This window comes from Apaloderma vittatum, unplaced genomic scaffold (genome assembly GCF_000703405.1).
Source record: "Apaloderma vittatum isolate BGI_N311 unplaced genomic scaffold, ASM70340v1 scaffold7588, whole genome shotgun sequence".
Taxonomy (NCBI): Eukaryota; Metazoa; Chordata; class Aves; order Trogoniformes; family Trogonidae; genus Apaloderma; species Apaloderma vittatum.
In genome coordinates, this window is record NW_009732354.1 from 36535 (window position 1) to 60901 (window position 24367).

Sequence of the window (24367 nt, forward strand, 5' to 3'; positions counted from 1 at the left end):
TTGAGTATAACTGATTATTCCCAGAAATTAGTAACTCATTTCCATCCCTAACACTAGCTTGCTTTTCTGAAATGCATCACAAACCAAAGCATTGCCATCATATGCAAGAATGAGATTGAATCTTCTCTCCTACATAATCTCAAATCTTATTTGAGTTAAATGGAGATAAACCAAAAATTCATTAATGCCTTTTTGTAAATTTTATTCCCCTGACAATTATTTGGAAAACAGTAATATTTGCAGGTATTATACCACGTGAAAGGGAATTTCCAGTTTCCCATTCATACACGTATTAGAGCACTTTCGTAATCTTCCAACACACACAACTTCCCTCATCTCATACAATTAGCTAGAACAACTGTTTCTAAAAGTTTATGGCTTCTTCACAGAAGTTCTCTACTCATATCTTTTAATCTTAAAACAGAATTTTTCAACTCTCAGACTGCCTGAAACCGTAATTTGATAAAATGAACATTTTTGATACTAACTGAACAGATGTAATAGGTAGTGCAAAACCCAAGTTCCTCTATATACTAATTCATTAATATGTACTACACATGCCTGCTTCAATGAGGCATGATTTTCAGAAAGGAGAGCCAACAGACCTTTAACTCTCACACATGTAACAAGCACAGTCCAAATCTCTCATGCCCAGACATTACCTATAAAGACATTAATGAAATGAACTGACAAAGCATTTTCCAAGTGATGCTATATTTGGACAATAGTTAGCCCTGTGGTGGTGTTTTGTTGTTTTGCTTTTTTTTCCTAAAGGGGAAAAATGTTCTGTAATCAGTATTATAGAGCATCCCCAACCGATTAAGTTACTAAATGAGGCAGAGTATTTTCAAGACAAAGAGCTAGCTGACAAGGTTCACAATGACAAACTACTAATATATTCACTTTTTTTGGAGGCTCAGAACACACCCATCTACCAGCTCCAGAAACCAAGCATAACACAAACACAGACACACAGCATACATGCTGGTATTTCAGACACGCTGGGCATTTCTGGCCTATCAGTTAATCTTGAACATGACCCTTCGGTCGTATTATTCAGCAGTAAGAGGGAGGTATAAGAATCAAGAGATGTTGGACAAAATTACTTCTGTATCACACAGAAGTTTGAGTTGTGTTTTTTAAACTATTTGCTGCATAGTAGCTACAGAATGAACATAAGAGTTTCAAAGCTTTGCCCATATAAAAAGTCTTTTTTGTACTACCATTCCTCATCTCGACTCTAAACTCAATCCTAAAGTGCTCAGGATCTCTTTAGTAAATGAATAAATTCTGAACATGTACTTTCTCTACTTGTCTGCTGCTTTCACATACTGACGATGAGCAATATGAAGGTGTATAAATTAGACTTTTTCATACCTCCTTCTTAATATTCTACCATATTTTGTTAATTCAAAAATTAGGTCTCTGCTGATTTTTGGCAACTTTTAAAAGTGTCTTCTGAATAAATGTGCTTATATAGCATGTACAACCACAAGCTTTCTCACAGCCAGCATCTATTAGCATGCACTAAGTGCCCAAAATCACTAGGTCATTTTAATACCACCTACTACTTTCTTTCACAAGATAATCTCAATTTTTCCTCCACTGAAAAACATGTGATTTATTTTTATCATTTTATAATGGGTAAAAATCAGCACAGGATGCAAGTTAATGGCATGGGATGCGCTGTACAGTCACGCTGATTCACCTTGCTTTGAGTGAGAATACAGAGCAGATCAAAGAGAACAGCTCTCACCAGGTAATTCTGGTCCCGGCAAAAGAAGACCATCTGGGCTGGGCAGAAAGGCAGTTTATAGTATCAGGAAATGAGATAGACAACACATTTTCCAGTTTCACTATGTTTATTTTTCCTCCAGTATACTGGCAGCAAAGATTTTGAAACTGTGTTCCTGAGGGTTGTGTGCTTTTTGGAATGTGTTAAACGTGATGATTGTTCAGTCCCCATGTGTTGCCTGATCTAGTTGAGAGGCGTCCCTGCCCAGGACAGGGAGGTTGGATTAAGTGATCTCTAAGGTCCCTTCCAGCCTAGGCCATTCTATGATTCCATGATCAAAGAAAACGCGCAGTTTTTTAAAGTATCAGAATCTTCTCAAAAGTGAAATATTAAAGTATGTTGTATTTCCTCAGCCTTAAAGCAAAGCATCCTTAGAGTGAAAGAAGGTGAGAAAGCTACTGTTTGTAATAGTTCAGCATTGTCCTTTAAAGGTGATAAGACCTTTCTGCATCTATATCTAAACCAGGTGAAAAAAAAAATCTCTCTTAAAAATACTGTTCAGTTCTGGGAAATAATTTGATCCACACTAAGAAATTATAAAGATCAAAATAATATCTAAACTTCATTTTAGGATACAGCTCTCTGCAATCTTATACTGTCTGCAAACTTACTGCTGCAATATTAACTGGATTTCAAAAGTAACTTCTGGAAATAGAAACCAAAAACTTGCATACAAATACTTACTGCAGGGATCAGTAACTTTTTTACTTCTTCAACAGCCCTCTTCAGTTTAATTTCTGCTCTGTTCTGAGCATCCTCCACAGTGATAAGTACGTGTAAATCTTCATTCAGGTGTTCCCAGTTGGGCTTGCCTCGGTTCTGTTCTTCCTAAAGAAAAATTAAAACACGGAAGCTATGAAGTACTGTTACATTCTCTATAAAACAAACACATGAACAGTACATTAACTCAGTTCTGTGAATAGTACAAACTGCATTTTCAGCAAGATGAGAAAAGACTTGTTCATACTGTAGAGACTTCTACGTGATTACTCAACAAGAACTTAAACGTCAAAATATCTTTTGGGCGATTTTGTTTGTGTTCTGGAACCTCTTTTTTCTTTTTTTTTAACTACAAAACAAATGTGATCTCTCAAGAAGTACTACACAGTACCGCTTTCAATACTTTTTGTAGCCTTTAAAGAGTTACCTACAGACATAATATACGGAAACTCCATCTAAATCACTCCAAAGGACAAGTGAGCAATTCTTCAGTGTTAAAAAATGCTATTAAATACTCATGAAAAAAAAAAGTTCAAGAATCAAATACTACAAAAGTAATAGAAGTTGCAATTTTCAAAGCTGAGCTACATGTACTGGATGAAGGGCAAAGAGGAGATGACAAGGGCAGAAGTCACAGAAAAGCATGTAATGAGAAGGTCACCATTACACAGATACTCTGTTATGTTCATGGCATTAATAATTCCAAAGTGATGTTTTAGAAGAGGGAGGGCATGCTAAACAAAACATTTTTTTAAAGGAAACATTGTCAAAAAAACAGGTACCAGTAAATTTAAGTAACACATTCCACCATCTAGCCTTTCAAAAAATAAAATAAAAAACACAACACAGATGAAATTTTACAACTCAATTTTTATAAAACAGTGAATAAAGCTAGCTAAGTTTCCCTGAAACTTAATTTTGACAATAGGTAAAATGTAATAAAAATAGTAAATAAAGCTAGCTAAGTTTCCCTGAAACTTAATTTTGACAATAGGTAAAATGTAATAAAAATAGTAAATAAAAGGGGGGAGGGAGAAATCAAAACTTTAGTAAATGAGAAAAGTTTATTACAAGTTTTGAATCTAAATAAAGGCCTACATAAACACAAAACACTTATTTAAAATAAAATGGAGCTTCCTACTTGTAGAACAAAAATCTGTAGTTTAACTACAATTCATATTAAAAAAAGAAAAAAAATGAGCAAGCAAAAGGAATTGCAAATGTGTCCTTTTTGCCCAAATTTCATTTACATTCTTCTAGGAAATCAGACATGCAGAGGAAATGTCTGAAGATTTAAGACCGACAAATACTTGCAGTACTAAACATATATCTGAAGGAACACTGCTCCTTAGAATGTTCTATGTTTAATTCAGCTACTTTAAGTCTGAAATGTTTTATGGAACAGACAAGGATAAAAATGTGGGGCAAAGAGCATCATGAGAGATGCATGGAAAATTTATATAAAAGAACCAGTACTTTTTATTTTCACTATTCTTATGTAACGTGTACATATACATTGCTCTATACTATCAGCTACAGTGATTATTTTTTTTTAAATGTTATCTTAGATAACTTCCTAAACAAATGGTGACTGTGAAAACATCTCTCTGAATTTCAGAAGCTAAAAAAAAAAAGAGGAAAAAAAATAACCCTCATTTATAAAACAGAACCTGACGCAAAGTGCAGTTGAGTTATAACATGTTCTCTGCTGTAATTTAATCTTTGAAAGAACTTTGCAGTTTATTTCACTCAATCATGATCAAAACTCCACTATTACCATTTAAACAATTCAATTTTATTTTTTTTTAATCTAAAGCAAGAGTGAGCTGTTTTCTTTTAAAACGGTGACAAGCTATATTAATATGAGGTAGTATAAAGTATAATATTACAGGTCTGATAAATGAGAGAAGGTTCCTAAACCAGTAGAGGGCAGAACAAGAAACATGCTGCCACCTCTCCTCACCCAGACTGGTGGTGAGCTGACACGGCACCGGACTGGGAAAGGTATCAGTTACTAGCTCCCGAGATAATGCCACAGGAACTAAAAACCTAACAATAATTAAAATAAATAAGTAATTAAAAGCAAGAGGGACAAATGACAAGCAAAGATGTCCCCAAGTAAAATGGCAAGTTCTGTTCCGTTCTGGTGCTGTACCTCAAATTATTCCATTGTAGTATGAGAATTTTTTTGTTCAGTTTAAAAAAAAATGCTGCACATACGACAACAAACAGATGAAACTGTACTTTTTTTTCCCACAACCCTTAATTTACTTTTAGGCGAAACGTTGTGTGTAAGGTCATCTCACAGCACAACTGAACATACAAATACTTATCCGTAAGCTAAGCGAACTAGTTAGTATGTGATTAGTTCTATATCTGCTCTTCTATGGTCATGAAGTACATTAGGAAAAGTTCTGCTGTCATAGAGAGTATTATTTCTTAAGTCAAATGGTAAGACTGAAAGAGAGGTTAAGAAGAATAAAAGGCCACACAATATGTTTTGAAAAAAACAATTAGTAAAAAAACAACAACAGAGTTTGGAATGGACTTGTAACTTCCTGGTTTTAAATATCTACAAGGATGGAGACTCCACCACCTCCCCAGGTGACCTGTACAGTGTTCAACCAGTGTTCAGTCACAATTTAAAAAAAAAAAAAAAAAGAGCTTATGTTTAAATGTAATTTCTATTATTTCAGAGTGTCCATCTCATCTTGTCCTTCAGTATTTACGCTTGAGTAATTCAGCCTGGTTTCCAGGTCTACCTATAGAAAAAGCAGCAAGGAGTAACAAATTGCCATGAGAGTTATTTGGAGTCAAAAACATTTGTTTGTTACCATGGCTGGAAGGACAGAAGAAAGAAATAGCACCAAGAAACTCAGAAAACCTGAATAAAATACTCAGAAAAAAGAAATTGAACTGCATATACTCAAAATTATATTATATACACAAGAAATAATTTACAGCATGAAGTTTTCCTGCATCCTAGAAATTGTTTATGTAAGAATTATACAGGAAAAATGGAGGCAGCGAAGATGCAGGAAACTACAGAGTAAAATGATGTACGGCACAGCCTTGGGGAACAACAATATTAGAAAAGCTTAATTACAACCAAACTATCTTGTCTGCTAAATTAAAGAACATTAAGAGCAACATAACTGGCAGACGAAATTTCACTGTGCTCCCTGTTTAGTAGAACTTTGAGTATCCTTAAATATAGCCTAATTCTGTAAACAGATTTTGTTTCCATTCTGTTGCCTGTGCATATACAGTCATTATCCTCAGGGCATCTATACACAATAATGGACTTGAAGATACTGCTCAATATTTATCTCGCTATTATGGCCAATGGATCAGGTAGTTTAAAAAAAAAATCTTGCTACAACTCCTTGAAATTTAGCTGCTCAAAAATAAAAAGTAACATAATTGCAGAGGTTTGTGTGTAAGAGGTTTTTTTTCCCCGTTATTATTTCTCATTTTCTTGGAGAGGGATTTAGAAGGGAACCAAAAAGCAGGCACAGAATGCAACTGACTTGCATCTACACAGCCAAGCTTTAATATTAGAAAAGCTGTCCCATGAGAAGAAATACTGAAGCCAAGCTTGCTGTTCATTTGTGTCCTGTCTTTTCCATACATCTCACCATATCACAGTAAGTCTGAGCTGTGAATCCCAATCCTTTAAGGCCATTTCTATTTACATGTTCATATACCATGCCAAAGCTTCTATCTTAATACCTTAACAGGAAAGAGAGAGCAGCATAACTAGCTTTCTGTAGGAAAGCAGATTGACTGAAAGCTGTACAATACTTCCCTTGACTAGAGGTATGAAGTTAGGCTTCTCAATAATTTTCAAAAAACTTTAAACCCAAAGGAAAGAAGTGTCTGTGAAGCTTGACTGAAATTGTTCAAAAAATTCAAGTGGTGAAAGGGGAAAATATTTTCACAAAGAAAGTCATTGCAAAATATTTTACCAAGAACTATTTAAAAATAAATAAATAGTAAATAAATTGATGGAATTTTATTTCTGAACACCAAGGCCTAAAACCTTCACAGTCTGGCTGACTGACTAACAGTAAGTTGACAATTAAGAATGGCTGAGCTAAAATCCAGCTGTCAGAATACCATTAAAGAAAAATGAAATGAAGAGTAAAAAGAAATACTTTTCTAGTATCTATTTATATGCAGACAGGGATATATTTGTTACACAATAAAGAAAGAATAAATGTAAAGTGATAACAGTGGAAGGAAGTTTTCCACGTGGCAATTTTTCTCAGAAAGCTGTGGCCCATAATGTTGAAAATAGCGGAACTCCCATCCTATGCACTGTTTCCACTCTAACTCATGCAATTTCCAGTAATGCTGGCCACTAGAAAACACAAACACAGCTCAGTACCAACAGCAGGGCCCCTTTAAAGAAAGTCACTGGCATAAGGAAATGTTGAAAATGAACCTTAGTATCCTCACTGATCTTGAAATGATACGTTATTAAATTCTGTTTTCACCAGTGTATTACTAAAAGCTGCTCTTCCTAACGAGAAAAAATACAGAAAATCTAGAGTCAAAGGGAAGAATATTTTCCTTTAGTGTCAAATTGAACACTAAAATTAAAAAGCATCAGAATAGCTTTAGTCCTTTAAATTCTATAAAGGTTTAATTCAAGTACTTTCTATGAACTTTAATTAAAAATATCCTAAGATATAAGAAACAGTATAATCACTCATTGCCACTTCTCATAGTCAAATGGAAGAGGGAAGATTTAAAGAGAAGAAATCCAGCTATTTAGTAAAACTACCACAATATGTTTTGTCTAATAAATTGTGCTACAGGTACATTGCCACTGAGAGTAGTTCGAGGTGAATGTTACCCTTCCATAATGAAAACTTTTACACATATATATAGATTCACATATATCAAAGTTTTAAAAATAATTGGAAGGGCAATTTAAAAACAGCTGTGTGAACTAAAAAGTTAACTTTTTGAAACAAAAGTTAAATTTAACTAGAAAGTGATAAATTAGAAAGGTCACTGTAAACAAATTCTAGTCCTGCACTAGTTTATTTTTAAACAAGAGTTGATATGTACTGTAACCACGCAACAACTTCAGGTCCGGATCAATGAATCAGAGGGAAACATTACTCAACCATTCAATACTGATTACAACTTACTTAACAACCTTTTGAAGCGTTGAACTGTTCAACTGCCGATACAGCTGAACTGGTAAAATCACGCCAGAGGAATCTAAGAATGCTCCTTTCCTTAAACTAAGTCATTACTTCCAACCCATCATGGGACACAAGAGCTGTTCAGTGTCACTGTTGTTCTCATAATTGTTCTTTCTGCCAACCTGAGCTACAGAACTTTGGTTTTAAGCTTTTGGCATCTGCTGCAGAGATAGCTGAAAACAAACATTTTGAAGACAGAGGATTTCTGTAACATATTGTGCAGGCAATAAACCACAGAGAAGTCTCAGATATACAAATAACTCCATGTCAGCTGATACACACGCACAACAGCTCTAGCCCCAATGAAACAAAAATCTCTTGAATCATGTCTTAGTGTTGTACAAGGGCAGCAAGACGTTGGAATAAATTGCCCAGAGATGTTGTGGCTGCCCCCCCCCTGGAGGGGTTCAAGGCTAAGTAGGACAGAGACTTGAGTAGCCTGATCTAGTTGAGAGGCGTCCCTGCCCATGACAGGGAGGTTGGACTAGATGATCTCTAAGGTCCCTTCCAGCCTAGGCCATTCTATGATTTTATATCCTTTTGTGACCAAACAACCTCAAAAGGTTCGCTCCCCTTACCAGGCAGTCCTCATTCCTCCACTGGGAATAGCCCCAGCACCACGCCAGCCTTTCAGTGAGACAAGCCCATGCGCTGATGCAGCAAAAACACCTCCCACGCCATTTTTTGCTGAACAAGAGTTGAATAAGATCACAAGGGCCTACTGAGTGCCAGCACAAGGTCAGTGCTACAACTGGGAAAGGGAGAGGATGAGGGGATGTATTTTAACATGTAACTGCCATTTAAATAGTGGCTCACCATGTCTCATGAAGCTATCCTAAGTGAAATCTAAGTATGTATCTGCCAGAGACAGAACAGTTTTATTTACCATCCGACATGAAACAACTTGTTCTTTTATGTAAGATCTAGGTATTAAATGCTAGTATGTAGTAATAATTGTCAATACAGACAGGGAGTTTTCTCCTTTCATCTTGCCAGTGAATTTAAGTTTTGACATGACTGACCATTGGAAAAAAAAAAAAACCAAACCCAAAACTGAAAAATCACCCACTCACTCAAATCTGTATTTACAAGTGTATTCAAAGGATATACCCTGATATTAATGTTTTAAGAAAGCTGCTATTTAGAAGAGGCTTGCAAAAAAAAATATAAGTGCTTTGGTAAATAGCAAAAATAAAGGTTTTTGTCAGATGAAAGTCTAACCCAGCCCTGCAGAAAAACAGTTTAAAATGATATGCTAATTACAGTATCTGTTTGAACAACAGAGTAATTTTGTAACATGAAGCATCAGAACACACTGATTGTCCTAACCCCTGCTGATAAACTGCTTTAATTGTGCAGTTACAGTCAGGCAAATTAACATAGACTTTTGCTCCTACTGAGTTTCTAATGGTAGCAGTTCACAAGCAGAAAGCTGCTGAAAAAATAATGTAACAAAAGAAATGCTGAAGGAGTAGTACCTGGTCAGGGAAAAAACAGTACCATACTGCACATTCAGAATTTCTGATGGCATTTTTCTCCTATAGAATTAACAGATTAATTTCTTAAGCCATATACTTACTGTTTTGAAGGCTAGACAAGTTAGTATTATTTAGTATGCCTTTAATTATCCATTATCATTGTATTCTGAGCCCCCTTCAAGACAATTCTGCATTAAGAAATGGGTGTTTTCCCGTTTACATTACACTTGCCAGTGACTCACACACTGTCAGAGGGCATTATCTACAAAACCTTTTAACAACTATTCTGAATAAAAATTTGATGGTATGAAATAACCTAATGTTTAAACACACAGAACACAATTCTGTCCTCTTGTGTCAGAGCCTCAACACGGAATTTGTATTCGGGGAAACCTCAAGCGCCATCCCAAGCTCAGATCCACCTGGCAGTCAGAATGGCTCCTACATGAAAAAACCAGCACCCTTGAACTTTCTAAAGCTGTAACTGAGCTGATCCAGTAACCACGGACCTCTGACAAAAGAGGAAGTGCTGTCACAGTCCAGGCTCGAGCACTCGCATCCCCATGGCTCTGCATGGTTATTGCTGGGCAGCAAGCTGCTCCCAAGAGCAGAGCCAGCAAGGAATGCTCCATCATGTCTGGGAAAATAGGCAACAGGATTGCACCTCTCCAGGATTTTCTTCTTCCACAGTTGTCTCAAGTTGTGCCAATGTGAAAAGTAAGAGCAATGATTTGTGAAATGAGCTGTATGGCCGAGTGCTATCAAAAGCCAGGAGCCTGTTGAAGACTAAACATTTCTCTGTGATGGGAAAAGAATATAAATGTTTTGTACGCATCTGTATCCTCAAGAAATAAATGAAAATTTAGCACATGAAATGCACAGCATAAAAACAGTATCCGGATATATTTGTTGGAGATGAATACAACACTGTTACTTAAAATTACCATGAAGTGTCAAACTTCACCTAGTCAGAGAAGTAAGGCTTTTTATTTCTCTGCCTCTGAACTAGAGGTAGGAGTTCTAACTCTACCAGCATTTCTGAACTTCATGCAGAGACAGTTACATTGATACAAAAGAATAAATCTATTCCCCTACAGACAAGAAAGTATCTAGTATAAGGCATTTCACAATACTGTTGTCATTTATACTTATTGGTCACTGTTAATATAATAATAGCCATAAACAAATATCAAATTCCCTCAAAAGAAAAATGAAATATCAACAAAATCTAAATGCAATAGTCTTCTTGATTCAGAGCTATCTTCAGACAAGTTTTTAAAGGGAAGTACCTCCATATTCTGAATCTCAAGGTACCAAAGACATTTTTAAATGAAGTCTTAGAGCAACAAAACCTAATCTGCCACAGCAAATGCATTCCTCAGAGCATTCTCTAATCAAGAAATACAGAGAGTAAGTTTATATCAACTCATGATTGAAGTCCATTCATTAGCAGTCACTAATGAAATTAACTTCAAAATAACCTGCAATTGTTCTAACACGACTTCTGCATAAACCTATCTGCATCTACGTTTATGAGCATTATTAATCAGTACACAGTTGATTTTGCTATTCAGCTTTAGATGGAGAAAGGCCGACAAAAGTATTCTATAATCTACCTTAGCATCAGGCAGTGCCTATATACCATGCACTTTTATACACAGAGATGTTAAATTACTCAGTTTGCAGGGTCTAAACACACTTTGTAAATTTTATTTCACTAATCACTAACAGGGTATTAAAAACAAAACAGAAAATATCCCCAGAATAGACGAGTTGTTATGAACCAGTTATTCACCCTCGTGACGTAAAAAGCTGTTTCTTAAAGCAGCCCAGTTAACATGTCAGTAACATCCTAGTTTTTTCTATATATCTATTAAGATTCTCTTGTATATCTCAGTTTTTACTTCATCAGCATTCTACTTGTCTTATACTTTAATTTACCATTATATTTATTATACTCAGGAGGAAGACCAGTACACAAAAATACTTGCCTTTGCCAAGATACGTCTTTCTACTCTACCCAAAACCTTACCAAGGTGTCTAAAACTCTGCTAAGGTACTTGATGAATGGCAAAATAGTCTTAAACTGAAACTCTGATACCTGTTTTTCACATGGGATTTTCAAACTAGGAGACCTGAAAGTACTGACATCCAAAAGCACCTAATCTAATACACTTTCCAACAACAACTCAAGGCCTGGCAACTGCAAGAAAATAGTCTATCAGTCCAGTGGTTGGTACATTGGTGCAGAAAATGACACCCAGGACCTTAGTACTGCCTCAGCCAAAAACACAGCAACTTCACCACGCTGATGTTCCAGGAGTGCCCTAACATCAGGTCAAAAAAGACAGGAAAAAGCACTTTTCGCTTCACCCTTTAAGATGGCAGATCACTGTCCAGGAGGGAAGAATAAATAAATAAATAAATGCATAAAGTGCTGGAGGTAATTCTAGCCCAATGATAAAAAATGTCACTAGGAGATGGGCTCCTGTTCTTTTCCTTAGTAATGGAGGCTTTTTGCAGTTGTAAATGACTGGGTAAAACTATATATAAACACCACTTTGAGGAGAAATTTTATCTTCATCTTCAAGGTGAGCCCCTTATTTTTTCCTTTTTCTATTCATAGGAAACTTCTACTTTCACAAGTCCAACGAACACAAAAGATAGCAAGCACCATCTAAGCTTGCAGTTGAGTTACTTGGGAACTTATGGGGAGACACTTGAGCTGTGATTCCACATTTCTAAGTATTTACTCTATTGTTTAAAGACAAATGCTGCCACTATCCTTCAGCAGCTGTATTTAAGCCTTCTAGTCTACACCATATACTAGTCCCAAGCATCTCCTTAGAGATCTCTTTCAATAGTTAAAAAACCCCCCAAAGAGCAAACAAAAAATCAATCCCCAAACACTGTGTCTTTACTGCAATTTGGATTACTGTGCACAACATACTGAATTTTGAACACTGCAATCAATGTAGCATTAGTCACTAGCACTTGCAAAAGTAAAAACCGTATTTTTGTATTCAATGGAGAACATTATCGGCTTTTAAGCTGGTAGCATAATTTTACATTTTTTGAAACATTTTTGTTCATCTTTTGAAGTACTATCATGTAGCTTTCATCAACAGTAACTGCCCCAGATAATTGTGGCATCTGTGTTCACTGAATTTCAACCATTTCTGTTCCCCTAATCCACGTTTTATTTCCTCTCTGCCTTGCTTAGATTTGATTGCTGCTTTGCATAGCAAACCTGGTCATCGCATGAACACTCCCCTCCTCAAAAATTTGAGCTCAGTGTTAAATTGATCCAGCTCTCATTTAAGTTCATCCTCAACCACCTGCGCTCCAGCTCTTTATGACAGCTCCATGTGTGAGTGATGTTGAACAAACTCTGAGGGTCAAGAAATAACAATATAAAACTGCACTTTTCATCATAGGCTATTCCTGCTTAATCTAAGCATGAATTACAGCAATTTTCACTCATTTATGTTAGAAGTCTAAGAAACAAAGCTACATTAATTAATAATTTATTTATTTGTCTTTTTTACCATTAAAAATAAATGACAAGTTTTATATCTTTTTTTAAAAACTCCCTAGAGATTGAATTTACAGCACTGTTAAATAAAAAGAGGAAAAGTAAATACAAATAGAAAAATATAGCTAAGTGACCTTTTGGAGCTATCAGAATAAATAGAGCTGCTTATATCCTGCATTTTAATGTGTAAATATTCACTTCTACTTTCCTAATCTCAATTTGGGAGTCCAGTGACTCAGTCTCTGCTTGAAAATCCAATCATTTTTAGTGCTTCCTCAAAGATGAGCTACACATATGCCTCATATATATGAAAAATAAAAAGACGTATCAATAGGGACTTCTCTGCACAAATCTTGGTGAAGGTCTTAAGGAAGCACACTGTAAAAAAAAAAAACTTTGTAAAATGACAATATAGTCAGGCCAACCCTTGATTTTTTTTTCAGTTACAAAGTAACCGGAAGGCTTTAAAAGGGAGAACTCCTCCCCATTTTCTCATGCTGTTAACATTTACAGCATGTGATCACTAATCTCCTTAACATCTTTTCAGAAACTGCTTAACACTTCGGAAGAAAAGTGGAATTTCATTCACTGCAAATCTTTGCACAAAAGTATACGAAGATGTCACTACAGAACATTTTTAACAGAAACTCAGATTGAACATGTTAACATAACCTCAGTGTGCCAAGAAAATTGAAAAGTGCCACCTCTTAACCTGCAATGTAAGAGACAAGTTTCAGATACAGTTATAAAACTCTGCACAGAACTCCCAGCTATATTTAAAAAAAAAAAAAATAACAAAATCAAAGAGGAAAATTATTCCCTAGGCTCCCCAGGAAAAACCAAACTCAACTGAAATAGAAAAGAACAGGTTCATAGTTTTGACTCTTCAAATGCACAAAAACTTAAGTGATGTCTGTTCAAGAATACGAACCGCTACCAGTGTTGTTTTTCTGTTAAATACAGATGACTTGGAGTATAAAATTATTTTTATAGCCATATGTTGTTGGCTTTATTTTAGGACATAGTGACATTTAGCTTTTTACTATTTGTCAAAGCAACAAAAATAAGAGACTCACATCTCAAACCAAACATACTTAAGTAGTAGTTAGGCTTTGAATCACTTCCCAAAACATAACAAAACTGTTCTTGCTCAGAGCATTTTAAAAAACTGAAAAGAGGTAAAACAAACATTCATCATCTCTGATTTTTCAGACTGGTTCAAGGGCAGGTTGTGGAGCAGAAAAAAAAAGAGGAAGGGGAGTAACTTTAATACTTTAACCTGTGACGCTTTGCCAATAGTACTTTACTGCTGGGCTACAAGAACACAGTCAAATCCAGAAAAGAGTCTGTGCACAGGAAAGCAAAGCTGGTTTTACCACCAGGGTCGGGCTGACATGGTTGCAATGCCAGAGCTTTAGCTCAAAACCTGTATCTTAATTGCTTGGGAATGGCGCTTTCTGTTCTGGATAACTGTGATTTTTGACAAGAACATGCACAGTCAGACTGCAAAAAACAGAGGTGGAGGGAAGTAATCAATGTTACAACAGATATCATGCAAAAGCTGAAATGTTTTACAGGATTCTGACTGTAATGAAAACCAGGGTATCAGCACTGATACAATTACACCGAATACTTTCCTTATTTCAGTCCTTGGGATGAATCTGTCTTCAAGATTTTTCTCAAAGACACAGAATGAAGAGCAGGTGTCTGAATCACTCCTGCTTCCAGTAGATTTGCAAGGATGGCAAGAAGATTCAAGTGCCTAGGCAGCTTAATGCTATCCTGAAGATTTCAATTATTTCTTATGATAACAAGAAAACATATCACTAAACATAATACTAACTTTTCCATAAGTGGTTGCTTAAATGAATATTGCCAGCTTTAGACAGGATGTTTGTGCTTATAATTAGAATACTGATCTTGCATAGTCACCTCAAAAAAAGGAACTCCCAAATCACAAGTCAGAACTATTCTGAATTTTTGATGTTGATTTCCTTCCATAGACTGAAATGGTAACAGCTGGCTCCCACAAAAACAAGTGGCTCCATTCCTTTCTCCTTCCTCACGGCTGCCTGCAGTCCTTCCCTCTTCTTTGCACCAGGAACAGCTCTCACCGGGCCCTTCTAGAGCCAGTTTTAGGCAGCAGCAAACTACTGCTTAGCAGGCTGAACTGGCTCAGTGACACATCCCACAAGCAGCAGACGGAGCACAAAGGAGGGCACAGGCCTGTCGACTTGTCGGAAGCTGCCAGCTGTCAGTCCCACCAAGAGCAGACTGCACAGCACAGCCAGCCCAGACCCTCTCCTGCCGCACCCAACCACCCGCAACAGGGGTGAGGGAGCCCCATGCTCTGGCTGCCTGGCTTGCAGCTCCATAGACACTTAGCAGTGTCACATCAAATCTAACTTTAAAATAGCAATTTATGTATTATAGTAAGATTAAGTACTCTGAAAACTCAGTTCCCACTCACCTCACGTGAGACATGCAAAGCAATCAACATTTTCCACTCCAAATGCTACATCTCAGTTGTTTACCTGAGAAATGAACATACTATGCCCCATTTATTTAAATACAGGTGTGGCAAAGAAAAAAAATGAGGCGGACACAGCACAGTGATTAACTCCAAGGAAAAGTTCATTTATACAAGAAGGTTGTAACAAACAATCTTAATTTTAGCATCTTCTAATTTGAATTTGCAGTCTCAACTCTTAAAAATGTGTAATTTCACGTGAGACATCAGCTAGGTTTTAACGGCTCTGCTTCCCCGTTCATCATACAGCAGCATTAACACTACCCCATTACACGAGGCTTTTTTTTTCTATTGTAATCACTTATGAGTACTTTCTACTGACAAATTATATAATTAATATGTCATTCAAGTTATTTGCTCTCTCTCATTTCTTTATGCAGTGATTTCTCCCACAGTACTACTAAGTTCTAAAATTTTCAGATTTCCAGAAGCATTAGAAGGATGCCTTGCATTTTGGATTAGAGAGAAGTGAGACCAGAAATGATGCTCTAAGTTAATGCAGCAGACCTCTGAAAACTCAGTTTATTACAGAAGGGCTTTATCTCAGTGACCAAGCACTGTTCAGCAGATGATGGGTCATGGTTCTTATCCCATTACTTAGATGGTGGTTTGTTCTACTCCAAATAGTAGCCCCCTCTAGAGTCCATTGGTCTTTTGGAGAAGAGGTGGTCAAATTCACTGAGTAATGTAACAAACTCATTTTCCACATAATACCGTTGCTAAACAGACTTACGCTACAGGCGGCATAAGTTCACAGCATGTTAACAAATACCTTGTGTTGTCCAGACAGTGTAAAAGGTTCTTTACCGGTTGGAAACAACCAAAAAGCTAAATTTCAGGCTCATTCTAATCCCTATACTAAGGGATTTGCTTCATAGCTAGAAAGCTCACCAGTCAACTGCAATGTTTGTATTCAGTTTGAGCCTTCATTCATACAGGTTTTCTGAAGCTTTGTTTTTCATTTTTTTCATTCTTTTGTTTGTTTGTTTTGAGGAAGGGGCTATGTGAGCTTTGTGTTATCTGCTTTGGATTCATGCTATGGCAACACTCTTACGCAGTGCATAAATAATAGTGTAGTATGCTGTTGTCATGATTTATTCAACTTTTTCTTCAACAGTGACCCAAAACCAGTAGCACAGAAATGAGTGCAACAAGGAATATAGCATTTCTATAGCATCTTCTATAGCATTACTGCTAAGACTGCTAGATTTTAGCACATTTAATAACAACAGTCTAGCCTTACACTTTATCTCCATACTCTTTTTTTTTTAACTGAGCATTTAAAACTACATGTTTATTCTAAAAGTTAAATAATTTAATCTTATGGTGATTACACAAGCATGTCTTTGTTTTTTAATAACTTTACAGTCTCCTGAAATAGTCCTGTTCTTTCTGAATTTACTCAGTTGTAACAATCACAAAACAGATTTGTTTGTAAACAACTCAGGCAACAGTTCAAGACATGGAAAATTAATTAATGGAAAAACTAATGGGCAGGATATTAATACAACTAACAACAAAACTAACTTCTATGATTCTACTTTAAAAATAAAACATTTTGTTATACAGAATACAGAGAAGTCCCCAAATTTGTCACACTGAAGTTGAGTCCTTGAAAGAATGTAGAACTACTGCTTCAGATGATGTCAGCACATAACCTTTCTATGCATTTCACTGAAAACGTGGACACAGTCCGTAATTATGTTGTTTTACGGCAACAGTTGCCTCAAATGCTTGCTACAATTACATGGGATTTGACACACCCAAGTCACCACCTAGACAACTCCAGGTGTGGCCACTGTTCCAGACCTTCCTGTGACCAATCACATGCAACAGCTCTACCGATCATAATGACTGGAGAACCAGGGGTATCCAACACGCAGCATGTGTTCTTAAGGCTAGATTAAAACGGTGTAAGAGTCACACCAGTTGAAGACCATACAGCTGAATGTCACCTTGGCACTGATATTAAATGTCTCTTAAAGATATCACTGACAATATATTAGAAAACTTTCCCACAGTACAGAAGTGATGGATCTTCAGGATCTCCCTTCACTTCTCAGGTGACATCAATTCAGCAATTAAAAAAAAAAAAAAAATACATCAGTAAGCCCGTAGGTCATCCTCTCCAGCAGAACTAGTTAATGATTCACAGGAATTAGTAAAATGCAACCCATCAGTACTCTCTCTCTCTGATGGCTTTCACAGAGAGTTCTCTGGCGATTCACTGAATTCATTTTTAAAAGTCAGGGTTTGGAATTCTTTATTCACTTTCTACACTCAATGAGCTGGAAAACCAGATTTTCACTTAATCTAAAATACTATACGCTATCATCAGTTCTCTATATAAATGTAGCGTAACAGATTTAAGACAAAAATCTTGTGAAAATATTTCACATTACAAAGTAATTTTAAGAAAAAATATTGAAATATCATTTTCTGTAAAGTAGTAGTCATGAAAAAATATTTCTGACCACTTTTCAAATTTCGAAACAAAGTGTAATAAAATTCTTGTTCCTTTCATAAGTGAAAACAACAAAGTGAAAGCTATTAATAATTTTAATTCAAAGCCAAATATCACAATATTTACCTTGCAGACTTGTAAACTAGTCTTAGGAGAGAACGTCTAGATATGTAACCCTCAAGATCACATTCAATTAGCAGTCCTAAAACTGCTGTTTGGAAGATATCTTCATCCTTCCAAAAAGATATCCAGTTTCACATGAACTTTATGAATCTCACAAATTTCAGTAAAATTACAAAACCATTCAACAAAAACGTAATTTTAAAAAATCATCTCATTAAATAGTGAATCTGCTGACATCTTCATTTGCCAGATTTTGAGTAAAACAAAGTGCGAAAACTGAATAAAATCCACAAATAACTATATGCAGCTCCATTGCAAGTCACCATAATATCAGAAAGTAAGACTTATTTAGTTTAACTATGCATACTTTCAAGTTCTGCCTTCTCAACACAGTTCCTAAAAAGAAGCATGGGTAGATGTAGTCACTTCCCTCTACTAAACAAAGATATTAAGAGAAAAATAGAATGAATAAATACTGGACAAATTAAAAGAACCAAGCAGAATGTCACTACAGTATGAAGCCATGGAAGCAAAGTACATCTTTGATGGGCTAACCAAGTCTGAAGACATTTAAAGTGAGTAATTTTTAATAGTTTCCAGTACATTACCAGAAACAGTGAACTGTTGCTACTCTGCAAAAGACAAGTTCCAAACTTGTTTTGTTACAGTGTCCATTACACACAGTTTTAGACTGCATGCTCATCTGCCCTCACAAAAATCACACCAAAGTTTTACACTTTTAATTAATATACTTATGAATAACAGAAGTCAAAGCAAGATGGTAAAGCCCAGGAGCAAAGGTCATTATGTGCATGCCTTTTATGTTCTACAATGGTTTCATCTATCTCAGTAAATAAGTCAGCATTGTGCCTGAACTGAGGACAAAAATAATTACACGCTCTGCTCACATCCTACAGATAGCTGGAAGAAAAGTGGTTTCCTTTCATTCTAATGTCTCCCACTTCTCAGGAAGGCACAAACACAATCCCTTTGTTCAAAATGCATTTCCAACAGATGGCAACAAGTTACTGCCAACGAACAGGTGCTGACCTTCCACTTCCTGACCTGGCCACTTTATTTTTTCCCCTCTTCTCTCTTCTAAGACTGGCACAGGTATTAATTTGGGTCAATACAGTTTATTAGGCAGCAAAAGCTTTTATCATACTGAACGACACTCAACAGTTGATCAAAATCTAGCTCCTTTCCTGTCCCCACTGTAATCCTCTAATGTATAACAGCACATTTCTCCCCACCTCCCAAAAACACAAAGTTGAACAAAACTGACATAAATACATAAATACATAAATTATGTACTGTTACGAAATTATGCAAATCATCTCTGTTTATTGATAAGGAAGAAGGTAAAACCAACTAGTTTTCTAACTGAATAGTTTTGAAGAAGGTTCTTTACAAAGCATTTGAAGAAATGTGGCAAGAGCTAGCAGCGTCAGCATATTACTTGTCATTAATATTCTCCACTTTATGATCATAGGTTGCCAACAAAGTCAAAACATCTCTAAGTATTCACACTGTATTATGACTTAAGGATTCATCCAGATGTGTCACAAATGGACTGCACTACTTTCAAACGAGAAAAAGACATCAAACACGAAGAAAAATTCCAGCCTTTTCTAAAAACCAGCTCTGATATTCCAAAGAACTAAAACCAAATTCTTGAGTTTCATGACTTAGTTTACCTGCTCTTAGGCAGCACACATCCAGTATCCTTCACAGTCAAAAAATGCTGGTCTGTTTCAGATGTCTCTCTCTTTAAATAATAAAACTAAACACAGCAAGAAGTTCATTATGGTGAGAACGGATATTTCAAGCCTGTATGTTCCATATTTTGTATCAAAAAAAAAAATCAGTTAGGGACCCTGCATTTAACATCTGAAGATGTAAAAAGCATAATCTCCACAGCGTAACAAGAAGCCTCAGCTCAACTTACTCAAGAACAATTACTGCACTTTGCCCAAAGCCCCTCGCTCCACAAGAGTTGAAGCTATTCTAAACGGGCACTGCTAGCCCCATCCTGATGTACTGAAGTGTTTGCCAGCCAGTTCATGGTTCCTAAAAGCTACAGGAAATTTCCAGCTTTAGTTTTCAGCTGGCTTAGCCCTGAACCAAGTTGTCATAGTCGTTTAAATCACCAGTAACTGCTACAAGGAAGGGAGAGAGTATGTCTAGCCAGGGCTGTACAAGTGGTACCAAACAGCAAGTGTTGACGGAAATTGTCTTAAGAGCAGCCTGAGACACCTGAAGGAGTCAAATTTCCTGATGAGCAGTAGCACTCACAGGCTGACTGATTTTAAAACTGCAGCCGTAACAGATAGCTCCTTCCTGTACCTCCAACACAGCCTTAAGAGCAAAAAAATACTAATTTAAAACACAAGTGATACCTTTAGGGGAAACTCGACATGAGCTATCAGAAATTTCCCCAGTAGAGAAGTAATTACAGGTTTAAAACACAGTAAATAAGAGGTTGTCTAATTGCCCTTAGTGAGAATGCTGAAGAGCTGATTCAAACACCAGCAGATGGAGGTAGGAAATACTACCAACTATTTAAAAAAAAAAAAAAAGACAAAAGAAAAAATCACTACGATGAATTACCCAAGACAATTCATATTTTGAAAATAGGCTAAAAAAAAAATTCAGCAACTATTAGCACAAAAACCTTACTAATATTAAACTTGTTTATTTTCACACCAATTAGGTATTGCAACAGCATGTGGCCTGTCAGTAATGACTAAAAGCTTATATCATCAAGCACATAAAGCAAATTCACCGTTTAGTGAAGGAGAGGCTGAGATACTTTTTAACCAGGGTCTCCTCAAACATAGGTGATTTGCAAAAACTTACTGGAATGTTTACAAGAAGTAAAACATTTACTTGCCTCTACCTCCAAAACTGCTGGATCATGGCTGTCTCTGCTCTTAAAGAAGACCTGAAAAGCAAAAAAAAATTGGGCTTGTGCCCTATTTTGCTTCTTAAAGATGTTTAAGACAGGCATGAAGAGTTGGAATTAGTTTTTTTATTTTATCATCCTGTGATGGATGCAATTTATTCCTGCTTGTTTACACTTGAGATTGAAATCCCAAGAAGCCCTAAAATAATCTAGCTAAGGGAAAAGAATGCAAAAATCAACAGAAGCTAAGTCACAGAAGAGCAAACTTCAGTTTTCTTCCCTTCACTCCCACCTCAGAGTTTTTCATTTAAGTGACAAATAACACAGAATCCCTTTCCAGAGTTAAGTATTCCTACACCACTGGTGATTTGCACAGTTTTATGAATTAACAATAGACATGCTAAAAAAACCCTAAACAACCAAACAAAATCAGAAATTTAACTGAGGCTGTATTTTAAAATTTTGAGATAAAAAGCAATTGGGGCAAAAACCCCCAAAGCTCAAGTCCTTTTCAGGGCTTCTTTGTATTTCAAAACAGCAAAATAAGTAGAAAAACCATTTTTAGTAGTTCTTTGCAAATGGGAAAGATTGAAAAAAACCATGAGCTGGCTAGCTATAAAAGGGAGACAAACATGACTTTCTCTTCCACTACTAAAATGCTTCTAAGACAGTTGGTATGGATGCTGCAGTGATGCAGTTACCAGAATATAAAAGCTGCTGCCAACAGTTTTTCTAAAAAAAAAAATAGCGCTTTTCATCTGTTGTAGTCAATGTTCCAAGTGAAGTGAAATCAGGGAACTTGCTGAGGTTCCCTCATCATTACATACATGGAATGTGATGTTGCTGAAATGCTCGATCAGTATTAGACAGCCTTGATAAGAGAGTATTATAATTTGATATACTCAGATAGGAACACCTGGTGATGCAAAGTGCAGTATAATAAGTATTTCTTTCAGGGACAGCACTGGCTTAAGCAACTTACTCAGATAATGTGAATTCTGCACAACTCCTGTTGTATTATCAACAATTAGAATGTTACTTCTCCAGATACAACAAGTAGCAGGCACCAATTCAAACAGAACTGGCACAGAATTAAATGGTGGTGTAATTCAAAGATGGGTTGTTTTTCTGAAACACGTTTTTGTTGTTCGAGGGGGTTGGTACGTTTATTTTTCTTGGGAAGGTGTGGGAGTGGAGGGGTGTGGTGTGTTTGCTGTGTTTTCTTCCTGCCATAGATGAATTGAAAGTAATGAAAATTAAAGGGGAAAAAGAAAGGAAAGCATTCATCTTTAAAATATTGAAAATAAAGTATTAGAAAATAAGTCAGAATTAAGAAAATCAAGTTTAGGTCAAAAGAGTAGCTTAGATGTCTACAAAGCATAAGATTCCAGGATCATACACAAAACACTTGTTTCGAAGTTATAAAGAAAAAAATTCACAGAACTATATTGCTCTCTCCTTTCTGCTGAACAAGAATCCTTTTCATCAAAAACTTCTTACTTTACTGGTTGACATTAACCATGAAATAGCATACTAGGAGTTAAAGTAAGAACATTTTAATGCAGACACCAATGTATGTTATATCATGGAATGGGAAGTTTAAGGGTACAAGTTAAGTTTATTTAACAGCCAGCTCCCACTGAGAATAGTGGTCCTGACTCTGCTACTTCCGCTGAGCTGCCCCTGTTGCTTAGACAAGTCTGTGGGGCAAATTTAAGATATTTACAAACTCCATTCATTTCTGAAGACACACATGAAACAGTGGGAACAGACATCCTAAGGATTTTAATGGGAGCTGACCATTAGATCAATCCAAATGCAATGCCATACGACCCACAGAAAACCTTCTGTGAGATTGTGTCCTTTGAGGACTACTAATGTGATTAAGTTAGAGAGCTCAGGCATTACTCTTCTTAAAGGGTGTGCAAGCTTCCTCAATCCTGCATAATTTGATGAAAATTTAAGTAAGGACCCTTTGAATTAAATGCTGATTTAAGGACATCTCTGGTTATTTCAATACCCATTATACCACCCACTTAAAGAAAAGTGTATTTATATTGTGTCAAATTCACTTTGAGATTAGCAAAAATAAAAGTGACACAAAAATATCATACCATTTCAGTAACATTTTTAATATGCTTTTTACTATGCAATATATCCTACCCATGCAACTACTTAATACAAAAATATGAAACCCCATTTAAATGTTAGCAGTGACTAAAAGACTTTTGAAAATAGCTGAGAAGTAAGTCATAATATCTCAACTACCTGTTTCAATGCTGTTCTCCACAGTAGCACACAGTAATCAAATCTATCTTATGCTGTAATTTACAAACGATACCTAGATCCTATACTCAGAAGTTCTTGTTGCAAAACCATACGGTCTAACAGGAAAAGGCACCTTCAGTAAAAATTGCTCAGAAAAGTCTGAAGAAATGATCCGAAAAAGTTGCTGGGATTTTTTTTCCTCTGTTAGCAAAGCATGTCTTAGCTTTAACTACTTAACAAAGCTGCAACAATACCCAAAAAAAGCAAAAACTAAGTTTTTAGTTCAAGTTGCACTCCGCCAAAACATATACAGCCTAACCTCTGTGTCCTCCCTGCTCCATTCTCAACCCTTGCCCTGCAGGAAGGGTTACCAAGATGTATCCCACATCTTTGTAATGGAGATAATAAAGTCTGAAACCAGCTGCAATAAAATCTTAGTGACTAAACTGACTTAGTGGACAATATACAATTATTTAACATAACACTCAAGCTCCACAAGGCAAGAAAGGCATACATTTAACTGCAGTGCATGGGAAGTAAAAAGTAGGCACAGCTTGTCTTCTGTGAAGAAGTTAAAACAGATTAACAACATAAAACATACAGACAAATAAAAGGATAAACAAAGCACTTAAAGCCGTCATCTTTGAGACATGAGTTGTCTCAATGTGAGATGTGAAATGTTATATATATATATAAACTGGTTTAACAGCTTTCTCTAACATAAAACACCACATACAAGTAACTCACCTACTGGAGTTTAAAATCCTGCCCCATCTGAGGCAGGAGGTGTTATTCCAATTCTTTACTCTGAAGATACCAGTAAATAAACCCTTAAATCTGATAACCAAATAGTACATAAAAATACTTCGAAAATTCAAAACCACAGGCATGCAAACAGTTTTTCCAAATATACATACATAGGCATTGGCACTAAGAAAATAAAGACTTAAACTAAGGAATAAAGTTTGCACTGTATGTATCCACTGAAAGCCTAAAGAACTGAATTAACTCTGAATAAGTATGCAACATTTGAAACTCCAGGCACAGAAATAACTAGTACACAGCTGCACACTGAGCTTTTCACTTATGTATTTCAAGTGTTTTTGGTGGTATGTTGACAACAATCCACTGCCCTGTTAACTAAGTCATCTCAGGATGCAGAATGAATGGATTTCAGTAAGTTCTGTATGTCCAAATATTCATCAGCAAGTAGCTATGTAACTTTTAACAGTACAACCACTATAACTACTGGTATGAAGACTGAACAGAAAGGAATTCAAAGATGTAAAATATCTAGTTTGATACCTACAAAAATTACTCTTCACAGTTG

General features: G+C 36.1%; 1 protein-coding gene across 1 annotated transcript in view; it reads right to left on the minus strand.

Moving 5' to 3' along the window:
- Positions 1-24367, minus strand: part of LOC104278501 (protein quaking-like) — a 105432-nt gene that overhangs the window by 33824 nt on the left and 47241 nt on the right. Inside the window, exons 3-4 of the mRNA XM_009875493.1 lie at positions 20758-20808; positions 2480-2623 (exon numbers count right to left, since the gene is read on the minus strand). Coding sequence (XP_009873795.1) covers positions 2480-2623; positions 20758-20808 — 195 coding nt within the window. The remainder of the gene's footprint in view (positions 1-2479; positions 2624-20757; positions 20809-24367) is intronic.